The sequence below is a fragment of the Anticarsia gemmatalis genome, chromosome 30 (assembly GCF_050436995.1).
Source record: "Anticarsia gemmatalis isolate Benzon Research Colony breed Stoneville strain chromosome 30, ilAntGemm2 primary, whole genome shotgun sequence".
NCBI lineage: Eukaryota > Metazoa > Arthropoda > Insecta > Lepidoptera > Erebidae > Anticarsia > Anticarsia gemmatalis.
In genome coordinates this window covers 3,679,555-3,696,937 of record NC_134774.1, presented here as the reverse complement: position 1 = coordinate 3,696,937, position 17,383 = coordinate 3,679,555, and the positions used below count along the sequence as shown (strand labels likewise).

The following is a 17,383-nucleotide window of genomic DNA, read 5'->3' as shown; positions in this document are numbered from 1 at the left end:
CCTGGTAGTTACAGCCGCTTTCTGGCAAGAATATCAACTATATTATAGATGGTAAGCGTTAGTTATGTAGATAGACAAATGGATGGGTGACCCCTTAAGGATTCCTTGTTAATGAGTGTCTTGTGTTTGAGTGAACTTAGTCGATATGGTCGCCTGGTACTTGTGTCTCGTAAAATTGCAGTTTATTTGAGATTTTTAGGGGGTTTTCAGGATAATTCCCTAACAATATTACAGCTACTTTCTGGAAAGTATTTCAACTAGATTTTAGATGGTAAGTGTTAGTTAAGTAGGTAGAAAAATGGATGGGTGACCACTTAAGGATTCCTTGTTATTGAGGGTCTTGTGTTTGAGTTAGCTCCTTAGTAGATGTGGGTCCCTGGTACTTGCGACACGGAACATTGCAGAAAATTCGAGATTCTAGAAGACTTTTCCGATTACTCTTTAGTAACTATGGGTTCCTGGTAGTTATAGCTGCTTTCTGGCAAGTATATCAACTATATTATAGATGGTAAGCGTTAGTAATGTAGGAAGAGAAACAGATGGGTGACCGCTTAAGGATTCTTTGTTAATGAGTGTCTTGTGTTTGAGTGAACTCCTTAGTCTATATGCTCGCCTGGTACTTGTGTCTCGTAAAATTGCAGTTTAATTGAGATTTGAGTAGATTTTTAAGGATTACTCCTCTTTCGGGCAAGTTGATGGTAAGCGTTAGCTATATAGGTAGGGAAATGGATGGGTGACGGCAAGAGTCACGAAACTCGAACATTTTAAGGATTACTCCTAAGTTACTATGGGTTCCTGGTACTTTTAGATTACGTGACAGGTAGAAATCTCTAGATTTTTCATGGAAAGTGTTAGTTATCTAGGTTGGGAAATGGATGGGTGACCTCAAAGTTCACCTATCTTGTTAAATTCTAGTACTTCTAGACTTTAGGAACAATCTGAGATGATTTACTACTTACTTAAAATGTTTTCTTTATAAATTTCATTTAAGAAGTTTCTAGAAGAATCATAAGTCATAAGTTTTTATAAAGATAAATTTAATATGGTTGTTTCAGACGCTGCGTGGGCGACATCTAACGACGCTTGGGGTGAACCGGCAGCCGCAGAGGAAGCGTGGGGCGATGCTCCTGCCACCACAGGTCAGTGACCTTTCACACAAAATACACTGTGATATTGTGATGTCGTCCTGGCCGATTTCGGCTACGGCGGTTACTTCTACGGTTTGCACGCCTTTTTTTTTTTTTTTTTTTTTTTTTTTCGTCAGGGAAACCAATCGGGGTCGCTAAAATGGTCGACCCACCGGCTAGGTCCCCGCCGCACTGGGACTGCGCAAACGGGGTATGTGGTCCGCCGTAGAGCCCACTAAAAACCTGACGAGTGTCCAACCGCTTCCGCAAAGACGTGCGCCGGGATAACCGCTATAAGCTAGTACCGCAAGACGCACGCCATGCGCGGCTCGCCCCCCTACCTGGGGGGCCCTACCTTGGACGGTTTGCACGCCTACGAGATTGTAGCGGGAAAACTGCTACGCGCTACGAACTACGCAGTACGAGATAGGGTTGTAGCATTTCCCCGTAATTTGAGTGTAAAATTAGGGCTTATTGATTTAGGGCTTGGCGTGTAAGGTTAGAAACTTGGTTCTACACGAAATCGGATTACTTTTTGACACTGCGAGCTATATGGTCTCGTCATGGCAATATTTAACATGAAATGTTTTTGTGGGATAATCTATACTAATATTATAAAGCTGAAGAGTTTGTTTGTTTGTTTGTTTGAACGCGCTAATCTCGGGAACTACTGGTCCGATTTGAAAAATATTTCAATGTTAGATAGACCATTTATCGAGGAAGGCTTTAAGCTATATAATATCACGCTACGGCTATAAGGAGCGGAGTAGCAACGAAAAATGTTACAAAAACGGTGAAAATTTTTTTCATTCTTTCTTATGTGACGCAAGCGAAGTTGCGCGGGTCAGCTAGTCTAATATATAAAATCTCGCGTCACAGTTTTCGTTGCCATACTCCTCCGAAACGGCTGGACCGATTCTCATGAAATTTGGTGAGCATATTGAGTAGGCCTGAGCCGGCCAACATCTATTTTTCACACCCCTAAGTGAAACTATTTTTTTTTATTATGGCAAAACATTTGCCGTGTCAGCTAGTATTAGTATAGATAAGCATTATTTTATGTATGTATGTACTTAACTATTTTATTTGTATTTAGCTACTGAAGCGGTGTCAACAACAAGCGCTCCTAGATGGCGCTGTGTGTACGAGTTCTCGGCCAGGACTGCTGATGAACTGAGCCTACAACCTGGTGACCTGGTGAGACCAACGCTTAATAATAAAGCATAAGACATTATCACTAACTAGCTGACCCGCGCAACTTCGCTCGCGTCACATAAGAGAGAATGGGTGAATTTTCGCCCGTTTTTGTAACATTTTTTACTGTTACTCTGCTCCTATTGGTCGTAACGTGATAATATATAACCTACAGCCTTCCTCGATAAATGGACTATCTAACACAGAAAGAATTTTTCAAATCGGACCAGTAGTTCCTGAGATTAGCGCGTTCAAACAAACAAACTCTTCAGCTTTATAATATTAGTATAGATTACCCTACTCATATTATAAATGCAAAAACTCGTGAGTATGTATAGATGTTTGTTACTCTTTCACGCGAATAATACTGAACCGATTACGATGTGGTATGTAGGTAACTGAAGACCTTGAACAACACATGCCCCCGCGACTTCGGCTGAAAAGTAGCCTATGCGTTATTCTAGGTCTTCAGCTACCTACATACCAAATTTCATCGTAATCAATTCAGTAGTATTTGCGTGAAAGAGTAACAAACATCCATACATACACACATTCTCACAAACTTATTATACACTAGCTGACCCGCGCAACTTCGCTTGCGTCACATAAGAGAGAATGGGTCAAAATTTTCCCCGTTTTTGTAACATTATTTACTGGTACTCTGCTCCTATTAGTCGTAGCGTGATGTTATATAGCCTAAAGCCTTCCTCGATAAATGGGCTGTCTAATACTGAAAGAATTTTTCAAATCGGACCAGTAGTTCCTGAGATTAGCGCGTTCAAACAAACAAACAAACTCTTCAGCTTTATAATATTAGTATAGATTACTTACTTTGGTTAATTTTGATGCAGGTGAGTGACGCACCTCCCCCGAGAGGTGATGCTGAACCCGGCTGGAGATGGGGCACCGCCAGAGGTAATATATTTATTTATTTACTATGTTTTCACTGCCTCTGTGGCACGGTCGGTAGTGTATACAACTGCCGCGTAAGAAGTGTCGGGTTCAAATCCCGAATCAAAAAGTCTTCTGAGTTTTCTGTTAAAAAATCTCAGATATTTAGTTAGGAAGTTGAGGAGCTCGTGGCTTGATTAACAACAGCCGCGCGGATCGATCTCTGGGGTTAAGCCATGCTTGCCGAGGTTGATTTGTGGATGGGTGACCATCTTATACATATCGAGTTCCTCCGTGTTTCGGAAGGCACGTTAAATTGTGGGTCTCGGCTGTCATTTTCGAAGATCTTTGACAGTCGTTAACAGTAGTCAGAAGCTTGAAAGTCTGACAACCAGTCTTACTAAGTATCGTATTATGACCCAGGTAACTGTGTTGTGGAGATCAGATAGACAGTCGCTCCATGTAAAAACACTGGTATTCAGCTGCATCTGGTGTGACTGGAAGCCGACTCCAACATAGCTTGGAAGAAAGGCTAAGCTGATATATTTAGTTAGGAAGTTGAGGTTTTAGATCTTTGTGTCTCGGAGAGCACGTGTCGCCTATGGTCCTGCGCCTGACCTCTCACTGGTCGTCTCTCACCGCACTATGAGAGTGATGTAATAGAGAGTGTATCTGTGTATTGTACACACGACACTATAAACAAAGTCCTGCACCTTTTTCCGCTTTCAATCATTAAATTAGTCGTCGTAACCTTTTATCGGCTAGGAGGACATTATATAAGGAACTACTTTCTTACTAAATATACTTTAACTTTCCTTAATAAATATACAGTAGCATAAAAATAATATATTATTATAATAAATCAACATTTATTTTGTCTCCAGGTCAGTCAGGCTGGTTCCCGGAGTCTTACGTGGAGGATATCAACGCGCCCGCAGCGTATGCCGAGGTCATTGAACCTATGGAGACCAAGACGCAGCTCGAAGGTATGTCCATTATAAAAATAATATCACTTGTAAACGATCTGTGGGTGAAGCAACCGTTGGCGCGGTCATTCCATAGATGGGTGACCGCATAGTGGTATTTGAATTCGGCGTCTCCGTGCTTCAGAGAGCACGTAATCTAAAATGCTCAGTTTGTAATTTTTTCCTAAATAGTGTTGAAATTGTAATTATTACAGACTGAAACATTTTATTAGACACTCGTTTGATACCAACATTTAAATTAAAAATAATGAACCTGTGACGTCACTACACCTTATTTCTATACTAAAATGTGTTTTTGACATTTCATAAAGAGCAGCTGATTTGACTGATAGTCAAGTAATTGTCACGTTACTTCAAAAAATTTAATTATAACTATATTTTTTATATATAACTACTGCGCGCAAAGCCATTGGCTTAAACACTCGACATTAAAATATCGTTATAAGAATATAATTTGTAATAAATTTTGTACAATACGCAGAGCCGGTTTCACCAGATTCTGTCAGTAAGTTTTATAAAACAACCTCTTAATGGAATATGTGTTCCCATAGCACACAGTCTTTACCTTCAACTATAATAGACCCCCAAGATCCCAAAGCGACCCCACAAGCCCCTTCCAAAATCATCGTTGTGTTTCACAGAATTCGGGGTAAAGGAAAAAAAATTAAGGAACACTAATTGTTGCTCTGCCGAAAAATAGCATTTGGTGATAGCAGATTTGTTATCAAACCATTTAGTAACCCACTAAATTTACTCAAATCGGCCTTACCGTTTTATAGGTGACAAACAGACGGACAAGATTATAACTACTGTATATTGTAATAATAACGTCACGTCCGTCTATTTTTTTAATTCGCATTAAGTCACTGAACAGATTTTCATGCGGTTTTTATTATTATTATCTGTGCAAGTATGTGTTACTAGCGCGACCCCACCCGGCATTTTTTTAAATCATTTTTTATTTCAACACAACTACTCGAAACCTCGCACACCAAAATGTATGTTTCATCCCAATGTTGCCATCCTATTCCTGTTAAATTATAAATTTTGTTTTAATCATTAATATTATTGTTATATTACAGGTATCGCCGAAGTACCGGAAGCGGAAATATCCAATGATTTGGGAGGAGCCATGCCAGTAGTTGGTAAGTTAAAAATATTTATATACTAGCTTTTACTCGCTACTTCGTCCGCCACCTTAATTTTCCCATTATGCGTCATTTTCCTGGAATGAAAAGTAGCCTATGTCCTTTCTCGGGTATCAAAATATCTCCATAACAAATTTCATGCAAATGAGTTCAGTAGTTTAGGCGTGATTGAGTAACAGACAGACAGACAGAGTTACTTTAGCATTTATAATATTAGTATGGATTAAACTAGCTTTCAGCCCTCGGTTCGGAAATTCTCTTTTAGTACTCCTCTACACTTACTAAGGCCCAGCGCAGACCAAGAGGAGCGCAGCGGAGAGGATTTTTTTAACGCACTTGAAAATCAACTTTAAAATAATTAAAATAAAGTGCATAATTGCTTGAACCTGTCAGAAAATGCTCGCGCGTCCTCGAGGATGCGCGGGTATCCCCGCGCATACTCGAGGACGCGCGAGCATCGTATGAAAAATTTCAATGTTGTTACTGAGTTTAAAGAGAGAGAACGTCATTTTTATTCTTCTTCAGTCAAAAGAGCAATTATAATCATGGCCCAGTCTACCATCGTTGACGAATTTTCACGAAAACTGGCCTGTTTAATGAAGAATGGTAACCTAGAAAGTTTTCCTCGCGCAGGCTCGAGCAGTCGCGAGCATGCTCGAGCATCCGCGAGCCGTAAAGAAAATGCTCGAGACCGCGCGAGGATTATTCCGGTCTGTCTGCGCTGGGCCTAAGAAATGTTCATAGCAAATGTCAATTAGTTCCCTCCCCAACCGGTAGATGTCACTATCTTTAACATTAACTAATGCCTTATTACATCGCTAGATGGCCTAACTGTCAACTTAAACTCCAATTAGTTCCCTCTTCAAACGCTAGATGTCTCTATACTCAATCTCTTGCAGAAGGTGGCGACTTCTACATAGCAGCCTATCCGTATTTGTCGACGGAGCCGGGAGACCTGACCTTCGAGGCGGGCGAGAGGATCGAGGTCGTGAGGAGGGACGGGGACTGGTGGACCGGCAGGATTGGCATACGGTGAGTGGATACTGACTGTATGAATGTTGTTGATGTGAATGTTTGTTTGTTACGGTTTTGTGGCTAAACTGATGATGTGATTTTGATGAAGTTTCATGAGGATATAATTTAAGACGAGGATTTCAAGGATAAATTACTTTATTTTTACAGTGTGAGTTTTTTAAAGGTATGTAAATTGTAAAGGTAATGCAATCGACTTTGCCCGCGTAACAGTGACCTGTGTCTTTTACCGAAAAGTATAATATCACTTTGCCAAATTTTATCTTAATCGGTACAGCCGCTTTAACATAAAAGAAGTACTAAAAAAACACAGACAAATTGATTTTAAGTTGATATATTATGTATGGATTCTTTTACATACATACATATATAAAATCACGCCTTCTTCCATAAGGGGTGGACAAAGACTAGAGAACGAAATGAAATGTAGTGAAAATACTCCTTAATGTACTGAATAAATAAATAAAATAAAGAAGAAGATACAAGAAAAAGAATAGATTAGAATAAAAATAAAATTAAAATGGTAGTACAAATGGCGGCCTTATCGCACAGTGGCAATCTCTTCCAGGCAACCACTTTTTACAATCATACATGTTATCATACAGGACCGCCGTTTACGGAAACATAAACAAATAATTTAATATTTTTCCCATCGCAGCACGGGTATATTCCCATCGAACTACGTGACAAAGGACACGACGACGACGGACGCCATCGCGCCCATCCCCGAGGCCGTGGAGCCCAGCCCCGACCCCACCCCCGCGCCCGCCGTGCCCCCCGCCGCACCCGCAGCCCCGGCAGCCCCCGCGCCTGAACCGCAGCCCGCTAGTCCTGCGCCCGCGTCGCCGCCGGTACAGGTACGTGAAAAAATATTGACCCCTTAGTGACCCCCATCGAGACCCCTTCTTGAATTGGTACCCCCCAAACAGGGAAATGGCATTTGATGAAAATTTGTAAGAAAAATATTGACCCTCCAGTGACCCCCACGATGATCTCTGCTTGGATAGGCGTCCCTACCCAGACAAAATGACTTTGGTTGATAATTAGTAAGAAAAATATTGACCCACAGTGACACCCATTGAAACCACTATAATTTGAATAAATGCTCCCCACAATACATGAGGGGCATGAGATGGTAATTAGTAAAAGAAATATTGACCCCCACCGAAACTCCCATTTGAATTATCGCAGTTAAGTGAGACGCTAGATCAGGGGTTCCCAACCTTTTCTTAGTCCGGGACCACTTTCATATTATTCTTGTTAGTAAGGACCACTATGTAAGTATATTAAAAATAAAGTGTAATAATCATCATGAAAATTTAAAATTTCAAAATCATTCGCGGACCATAGTCTGTCTTCCACGGACCACTGGTTGGGAACCACTGCTTTAAACACTATTGAATAGATAAACTACCGCTAAATGTACCTCAGAAACCGGGGGTTAAAATATACATATTATTATGTCTCCAGGAGCAGAAGTCCTCCACGCCCATATCCTCGGAGGTGGCGTCCATCACGGAGGGGGCCGCGCGCCCCGCCTCGGCCGCGCGCCGCGACTCGGGCCGGGACTCCGTCACCGGACGCAGGAAGAACGAGATAGCGCAGGCCATCGCTAACTATACCGCCACTAGGTACGAGATAACTTATAGATAAATACTAGCTGACCCGGGAAACGTAGCTTTGCCATATAAAAAAAATTGTGTCACTTAGGTGACACAATGTTTAACTGCACGTTTGGCGCAGTGGTTTAAGCGGTCACCTCGCCGCAATAATTGTAGCGCCGCGTGTGGTGGGTTCGAATCCCACCCGGGACAAATCTTTGTGTGATGAGCACGAGTATTTGTTCTGAGCCTGGATGTTAATGTATCTATATAAGTATGTATTTAGAAGTATATAAGTATGTTTATCAGTTATTTGGTTACCATAGTACAAGCTCTGCTTAGTTTGGAATCAAATGACCGTGTGTGAGTTGTCCAATAATATTTATTTATTAAATATTTATTATTATTAAAAGGTGTATGAAAAATAGATGTTGGCCGATTCTCAGACCTAGTCAATATGGTCACAAAATTTCATGAGAATCGGTCAAGCCGTTTCGGAGGAGTATGGCAACGAAAACTGTGACGCGAGAATTTTATATATTAGATAACTGACTATTAAAACTACCTGGAAAATCTACCATGTGACGTTTTCAACATTAATATTATACAGGGTGTCCCAAAACTCAACGATAATCCGAGACAGGATGAAAGGCCAAGTCATACCGGCTATAGGAAAAATAAAAAAAAAATTCCATATCACTTAGTTCAGCAATAATAGACACTTTTCAAAAAAGTTGAAATTCCACACCCTTGGTCGCATTTTCAAGTCCTGTGATCACCAATGTCACAATTTCGCTGTGTTTTTTTAAATTTCGTGATCTTAATTAAATATGCTATTAATCGTATAACAAATTAATGCACAAAACATTGTTAATTTAATAAAAAAAGTTAAGTTTTAGTGAGTCATCTTTCTCAAAAATATCGTTAGTCAACTTTGACGCTTCGTACTGAAAAAAAAATGTACTACACTACCCTTGGCAAGTTATTTCAAAAGTTGGCGCATTTAATCAAGATTTCAAAATGGTATAACACTTGCTACTTTTCTTGCCATTAAAAATGTTATTTTTATTTGACCGAAGAGTATCCTCGCAAATGGATCGGACGCAGTGGTACAATTTTATGGCCTCCTCGTTCTCCCGATCTAAATCCAGTAGATATGTTTTACTGGGAATGCATAAAAGAAAAAGTCTATTCAAAATCAATACAAAATCTATCACAACTTCGCCAGAAAATTGACACAGCGTCAGAAGAAATAAATGCAAGGAATTTTGCTTGACTGGTAAAAAAATCTTTTGTACGCCGTTGCAGAGCCTGTATTCGTGCCAGAGGAAAGCAATTATTTTTAATAAAGAGGTAATTGAGTCAGTCCATAACAAATATTTAATGTAATAAATATAATAGGTTATAATATTAAAAAAAAAACAATGAACGAACCATCGATCTTATTTAAATATTCTCCTTAAACTAAAGTAATTCCGAATTGTTTTCCTCTAGCATGAATTCAGGCTCTGCAACGCCTTACAAAAGACCTTTGCACCAGTCAATCAAAGTTCCTTGCATTTATTTCCTCTGACGCTGTGTCAATTTTCTGGCTAAGTTCTGATAGATTTTGTATTGATTTTGAATAGACTTTTTTTTTATGCATTCCCAGTAAAAAATATCTACTGGATTTAGATCGGGAGAACGAGGAGGCCATAACATTGTACCACTGCGTCCGATCCATTTGCGAGGATACTCTTCGTTCAAATAAAAATAACATTTTTAATGGCAAGAAAAGTAGCAAGTGTTATACCATTTTGAAATCTTGATTAAATGCGCCAACTTTTGAAATAACTTGCCAAGGGTAGTGTAGTACATTTTTTTTTCAGTACGAAGCGTCAAAGTTGACTAACGATATTTTTGAGAAAGATGACTCACTAAAACTTAACATTTTTTTATTAAATTAACAATGTTTTGTGCATTAATTTGTTATACGATTAATAGCATATTTAATTAAGATCACGAAATTTAAAAAAACACAGCGAAATTGTGACATTGGTGATCACAGGACTTGAAAATGCGACCAAGGGTGTGGAATTTCAACTTTTTTGAAAAGTGTCTATTATTGCTGAACTAAGTGATATGGAATTTTTTTTTTATTTTTCCTATAGCCGGTATGACTTGGCCTTTCATCCTGTCTCGGATTATCGTTGAGTTTTGGGACACCCTGTATACAGCCACTAGGTAACTGATAGATAAATATATGTGGCTATTAAATATACCATGTGTTATAGACTGCCTCTGTGGCGCGGTCCGTAGTGTATACGACTGCCGTACTAGAGGTCTCGGGTTTGAATCCTGATTCGATTCAAAAAGACATTTGTCAGATTTTTTGTTAGGAATTTCTTAGAAATTCCCCGGATCCATTACCACACGGAACAATTATTTGTGGATTGCACAAATAATTGTTTCGGGTCTGGTTGTACCTTGTTGTTTGTAAGTTTGTCAAGTCGTTCCTGAAATAATAAAATTTATACGTTAATTCCAAAGGCCTTGTAAGATTTAGAACTGTGTTAAACAACTGTCAGACATGTCATTCATCACGATGTTTTCCTTCACCGTTATAACAAGTGATCATTATTTCTAATACACACATCACTTGGAAAACTCGTCACTTGTTTAAAAATCCTTTTGCTATAATATATGTTTTGTCTCTTTCCAGCACGGAACAGCTGTCCCTGACGAAGGGCCAGCTCCTCGTGGTGCGGAAGAAGGCTGACAGCGGCTGGTGGGAGGGAGAGCTTCAAGCCAAAGGGAGGAACAGACAGGTCGGCTGGTTCCCGGCTAGCTATGTCAAAGTAAGTCTATATAGAAATATATATCAGTCTAGCCTTTCTTCCAAACTATGTTGGAGTCGGCTTCCAGTCTCAACGGATGCAGCTGAATACCAGTATTATACATGTAGCGACTGTCTATCTGACCTCCACAACACAGTTTTTTCTCTCGTCTTCATCATGAAATCTACCAGGAAAAGTCTACCATGTGACGTCTTCATAAAGAAAAGTCTACCATGTGACGTCATCATAAGAAAATTCTACCATGTGACGTCTTCATCAGGAAAAGTCTACCATGTGACGTCTTGATCAAGAAAATTCCACCATGTGACGTCTTCATCAGGAAAATTCCATCATGTGACGTCTTCATCAGGAAAATTCTACCATGTGACGTCTTTATCAGGAAAATTCTACCATGTGACGTCTTCATCAGGAAAATTCTACCATGTGACGTCTTCATCAGGAAAATTCTACCATGTGACGTCTTCATCAGGAAAATTCTACCATGTGACGTCTTCATCAGGAAAATTCTACCATGTGATTTTTTTCAAATGGGACCAGTAGTTGCTGAGATTAGCGCGTTCAAACAAACATACAAACTCTTCAGCTTTATAATATTACTAGCTGACCCGCGCAACTTCGCTTGCGTCACATAAGGGTCCAAATTTTTCCCGTTTTTGTAACATTTTTCACTGGTACTCTGCTCCTATTGGTCGTAGCATGATGATATATAGCCTATAGCCTTCCTCGATAAATAAGCTAGTTAACACTGAAATAATTTTTCAAATCGGACTAGTAGTTCCTGAGATTAGCGCGTTCAAACAAACAAACTCTTCAGCTTTATAATTATAATATAATATTAGTATAGATTAGTATAGATAGTAAAGATAAGTAATATTTTTTTGTATTAATTTCAGATCCTTCAGTCATCCGGCCGTACGTCCGGTCGCACTACACCGGTACTATCCAAGATGGACACCCTGCCTGCCGAGACCGTCATTGATAAGGTAGGGACATGATACAACTAGCTGACCCGCGCAACTTCGCTTGCGTCACATAAGAGAGAATGGGTCAACATTTTCCATGTTTTTGTAACACTTTTTACTGATACTCTGCTCCTATTGGTCGAAGCGTGATGATATAGCCTATAGCCTTCTTCAATAAATAGTCTATCTAACAGTAAAATAGTATTTGACTGCCTCCGTGGCGCAGTGGTTTAGGTCACCACGCCAATACGTCGGGAGGTCGTGGGTTCGATTCCCACACGGAACAATTATTTGTGCGATCCACAAATAATTGTTTCGGGTCTGGTTGTGCTTTGCGTCCGTTGTTTGTATGTTTATAAAAGTCCCCGCGACACAAGAGCAATTTCTTAGTGCGGGAGTTGTCTTTTTAAAACAAAAAAGAAGTAGTTTCTGAGATTAGCGCGTTTAAATTCTTCAGCTATATAATATAATATTAGTATATATTAAAATAAAATCATATATATGTTTCAGGTGATAGCTCTATACCCATACGCAGCTCAAAACGCAGACGAATTGAGCTTTGAAAAAGATGATATAATAGCAGTGACTGACCGCAGCCAAGACCCTGCGTGGTGGCAAGGTAAGAGATAATAACCCATTACTGTCCCACTGCTCCAGAGGAGCTCGTGGCTTAGTTAACAACAGCCGCGCGGATCGATCTCCGACGTTAAGCCACACTTGCCGAGGTTGTTCTGTGGATGGGTGACCATCTTATACATATCGAGCTCCTCCGTGTTTCGGAAGGCACGTTAAATTGTGGGTCCCGGCTGTCATTTTCAAAGATCTTTGACAGTCGTTAACAGTAGTCTGAAGCTTGAAAGTCTGACAACCAGTCTTACTAGGTATCGTGTTATAACCCAGGTAACTGTGTTGTGGAGGTCAGATAGACAGTCGCTACATGTAAAATACTGGTATTCAGCTGCTGCTAGAGACTAGAAGCCGACTCCAACATAGTTTGGAATAAAGGCTTAGCTAATATATATACTTATACTGTCCCACTGCTGGGCAAGGGTCTCCTCCCAAACGAGGGAGGGGTTAGGCCTTGAGTACATCACGCTGACCAAGTGCGGTTGACTTTGCATGCTCTTAATAAATGCAAATTTTTAGGCATGCGAGGTTGCATCACGATGTTTTCCTTCACCGTTGGAACAAGTGATCATTGGGTAGTTGACTGGGTTAACGAAAAATTATTAAACTCGTACTCGTAAAAGGGTTTTCGTAAATAATGTTGAAATTGACAGACTGAAACATTTTATTAGACACTCATTTGATATCAACGAAAATCTGCAATAGTGACGTCACTACTACGTATTTCTATACTAAAATGTGTTTTTGACATTTCATAAAGAGTAACTGATTTGATTGGTAGACAACTGTGGTGAACCTAAACTCCACCTAAACTCCTTCTACTCTATGGTAGATGCCATATATTAATCATATAACGATTTGGCATTCTCTGTCAATAAATATATCAAACACGTAATGCTCGTATTTTATTAATACATAATATTGGCGACGAGGAAAAACTGAACCTAAATGGAAAAGCTACGTAAAAAACGGAGCACCCTACGTGGGATGCTCACCAGACTCGATACCTACATCGAGCAGAGGGCGACGATGTCTGACGAGGACATCACCGCTCGCTCCGCAGCCTTGAAGGACACCATAACAGCACTGCGAGAGTTACAAGAGAAGATAGAAAACAAAACCATAGATGATAACGATGAAACAGCGTATTTACACGAACAAAATTACGGCTACGAATTCGAAGAACTTCACACTATTTTAGTATCAAAACTTTTAACAAAAAAAACCATTATTCAAGGTCAGCGACAGGAAGACCAACATAGAATATACCAATACCATAAGATTATACCAAAAATACAATTTAATCCTTTACATGAATCAGAAACGTTCAATAACTTTAAAAAACGTCTGGAAGTGTACTTTAGACTTAATGAAATTACTGAGCCCCACATGAAGACAAATATTCTTCTGTCTACATTATCACCAGAACTCCATGAAAAATTATGTGATTTAATAGCACCAGACGAACCATTGAATAAGACATTTAACGAAATTACTGAAACACTTGACGACTACTTAGACCCAAAACCTAGCAAATGGGTTCTACAACATAAATTTATATCGAGAACTCAAAAATCGGATGAAACAGTAGCGCAATACGCCGCAGATTTAAAAAAGCTCACTACCAACTGCGAATTTAAATGTCAACACTGCCAGAAAAACATTTCAGAAAGCTTTTTATCTCTTCAACTCATAAGAGGATTGAAAGATAGCGACGCACGTACAAAAATTTTACAAGACCGAACAGTATGTACATTTAAACACCTGACACAGATTGCAACATCTATTGAAATGAGTAAAGCAGAAAATACATCAATGCTTCCGAATGAACAACCAAGTAGTGACAATATCAATAAAATTTCCACTGATTCCTACAATAATTCAAAAAAATCTCCTTTTAGAGGAATCACACCAAGAGATTTAAAAGGGAAATGTTTCCGCTGTGGTTTAAATCACGAAACCAAGAAATGTAGCGCTATAAACATAACATGCTATAAATGCAAGAAGGTCGGACACTTAGCTAGTGTGTGTCTACAACGGCGCTCAGATGCGAAGCCCAGTAAGACTACACCGGATATAAATCAATTAAACGACTCAGCGATAAGCGATGATGATGAATGGAATGATATTAATGTTATATCTGGTGAAACATCCGAAAAATACATGATAACGGTACACATTGAACATGCTAAGATAAAAATGGAATTTGACACTGGAGCCACACTTACTTCTATGTCATTACGAGACTACAGAAAATTGAAAATCGGCAAAAGAATCTTTAAAACTAATATAAAACTCAAAACATATACCGGCGAAGTAATCGAACCTGCAGGTGTTGCATACGTTCAATGCAGATGCCAAGGAAAAGAATTCCACGGTAAATTATACCTCATCAACAACAACGTTGACCCCGTTTTTGGCCGGAGTTGGATGAAAGAACTCGAAACTCTAAATTTAGCAGATATAAAAACTTTACAGCAATCAGAAAATCTAGAATTAGACCAGCTTTTGGAACTTTACAAGACATCAGTATTTCGATCCGACTTAGGCGAAATACCCAATTACAGAGGACACCTAAATCTACAAGAAAACACAAGACCAATTTTTATCAAACCACGTAGAATACCGTACGCTTTAAAAACCAAAGTGGATGAAGAGATCGAGCGACTATGCAAACAGGGTGTCATCACGAAAGTCGACCACTCTGATTGGGGTACTCCAGTGGTACCAGTTGTCAAACCGAATGGGAGTATCCGATTGTGCGCTGATTATAAAGTTACACTAAATAAAGTCATACAAGATGAACAATATCCAATACCTATGATAGAAGATATATTTGCAGAGATGAACGGAGGTAAACTATTCTGTACACTCGACATCACCCAGGCATATCTCAACATGACAATGGATGAAGAAAGCGCAATGCTACAAACACTAAGTACGCATCGAGGCACTTTTAAGGTGAACCGCCTAATGTTCGGCGTTAAGGTCGCGCCGAGCCTTTGGCAGAAATTTATGGATAAACTCCTTCAAGATCTCGAAGGTGTAAAATGTTTCTTTGATGACATCATCATTCAAGGCATCAACAAAGAACAATTACTACAGAGACTTAAGCTCGTGTTAGACAAACTAAAAGAAAGTAACCTACGAGTAAACAAAAATAAGTGCCACTTTTTCAAAACAAGCATCGACTATTTGGGACACACTATCGACAAAGAAGGTCTACACAAAAACAGAGAAAAGATTAACGCAATAATTAAAACAGAACGCCCAGTCAACACCGCAGAATTGAGGACATTTCTTGGAATGGCAAATTTTTACAACAAATTTATACCCAACCTATCATCGATCACGAATCCACTGAACAACTTACTCAAGAAAGAATCTAGTTTTCGATGGTCTACAGAATGCGAACAGAGCTTTATACACATTAAAAAAGAAATTCTAAGCGAAAGAGTACTTATACATTTTGATCCCAAGAGGCCCTTGGTTCTTGCAACAGACGCATCTCCACTGGGAATCGGAGCAGTACTGTCACATAGACTCCCAGATGGATCAGAAAGACCGATAGCATTCGCTTCCAGAACACTATCGGATAGCGAGAAGAAGTACAGCCAAATTGACAAAGAAGCTACTGCCATATACTGGGGATTGAAGAAGTTCTTTTATTATTGTTACGGTAGAAAATTTATCCTAGTGACAGACCATAAACCACTGACAATAATTTTCCACCCACATCAAACGTTACCAGCAATGAGTACAATGCGATTATTCCACTACGCTCATTTCTTATCTGGATTTGACTACAACATTGAATACAGAACTTCGCCTAACAACTCAAATGCAGATTACCTATCCAGGTTCCCAGTAGAAAACACAAAGGCAAACAAAATGGACCAGAATTACAGCTTTCAACTTCAACAAATACATACCATTGATGTCAACCCAAATATCATAGCGAAAGAGACAAGTATTGATTCCGATTATACACCATTAGTACTCGCATTACAAACTGGCCGATCACTTAAAACGCTCGGTTACAATGATAATGAATTTACTTTACAAGATGGATGTATACTAAGAGGAACGCGAGTCTTAATCCCAAAAACATTACGCGAACGAGTGCTGGACGAACTACACCTCGGTCACCCGGGCATTGTGAAAATGAAGCTACTGGCCCGCAGTTTTGTATACTGGAAAGGAATTGACAATGATATCGAAACAAAAGTTAAGTCCTGTAGAACATGTAGATTACAACAAAATGAACCAGAGAAAGCACCACTACACCACTGGGAACACCCAAAGGGCCCCTGGCAAAGGCTTCATATTGATTTTGCCGGACCTGTTTACGGATACTATCTTTTAATAGTTGTAGACGCATTTTCGAAATGGACAGAGATTATACCTACTAAATCAACGACAAGCTCTTGGTGCATCCAAAAATTGAAAGAACTATTTTGCACCTATGGAACACCTCTACTCCTTGTCTCAGACAATGGCCGACAATTCGTATCGGGAGAGTTCGAAAAATTTCTAAAAGACTGTATGATTTCGCACAAAACCTCTGCTCCATACCACCCTGCAACCAATGGACAAGCTGAACGATACGTACAAACAGTCAAGAGAATCTTACGAAGCTTAGAGGGAGAAAGGGGTAATCTTCAAGAGAAACTTGTTATGGTAAAAACTCGCCTCAGACGGACACCAAACTTGAATGGTCAGACACCTTATCAGTTAATGTTTGGAAGAGAAGTTCGAACAGCATTATACTGCATGTTTCTAAACACCCATAAGGAAACTACATCAAAACATCAAGAGATCAAGGTCAGACAGTTGGAAGTCGGCGAACGTGTACAGGCCCGTGACTACACGAGTGCTTCGCACCGTTGGCAGTTTGGTACTATCACAAGACGTCTAGGCCGACTTCATTACGAGATCCGCACCGACAACGGCGATGTCTGGCGCCGACACCTCAACC

At 39.7% G+C, this 17,383-nt stretch overlaps 1 protein-coding gene across 2 annotated transcripts in view; it reads left to right on the top strand.

Annotated features, from left to right (window-relative positions):
* Dap160 (dynamin associated protein 160) overlaps nucleotides 1-17,383 on the top strand; it is a 37,735-nt gene that overhangs the window by 17,556 nt on the left and 2,796 nt on the right. For both annotated transcript variants that reach the window (XM_076133946.1, XM_076133945.1), the window contains 11 exons: nucleotides 1,056-1,139; nucleotides 2,224-2,324; nucleotides 3,173-3,236; nucleotides 4,097-4,198; nucleotides 5,281-5,343; nucleotides 6,246-6,378; nucleotides 7,037-7,235; nucleotides 7,849-8,009; nucleotides 10,681-10,816; nucleotides 11,710-11,799; nucleotides 12,289-12,397. In XM_076133946.1, coding sequence (XP_075990061.1) covers nucleotides 1,056-1,139; nucleotides 2,224-2,324; nucleotides 3,173-3,236; nucleotides 4,097-4,198; nucleotides 5,281-5,343; nucleotides 6,246-6,378; nucleotides 7,037-7,235; nucleotides 7,849-8,009; nucleotides 10,681-10,816; nucleotides 11,710-11,799; nucleotides 12,289-12,397 — 1,242 coding nt within the window. The remainder of the gene's footprint in view (nucleotides 1-1,055; nucleotides 1,140-2,223; nucleotides 2,325-3,172; nucleotides 3,237-4,096; nucleotides 4,199-5,280; nucleotides 5,344-6,245; nucleotides 6,379-7,036; nucleotides 7,236-7,848; nucleotides 8,010-10,680; nucleotides 10,817-11,709; nucleotides 11,800-12,288; nucleotides 12,398-17,383) is intronic.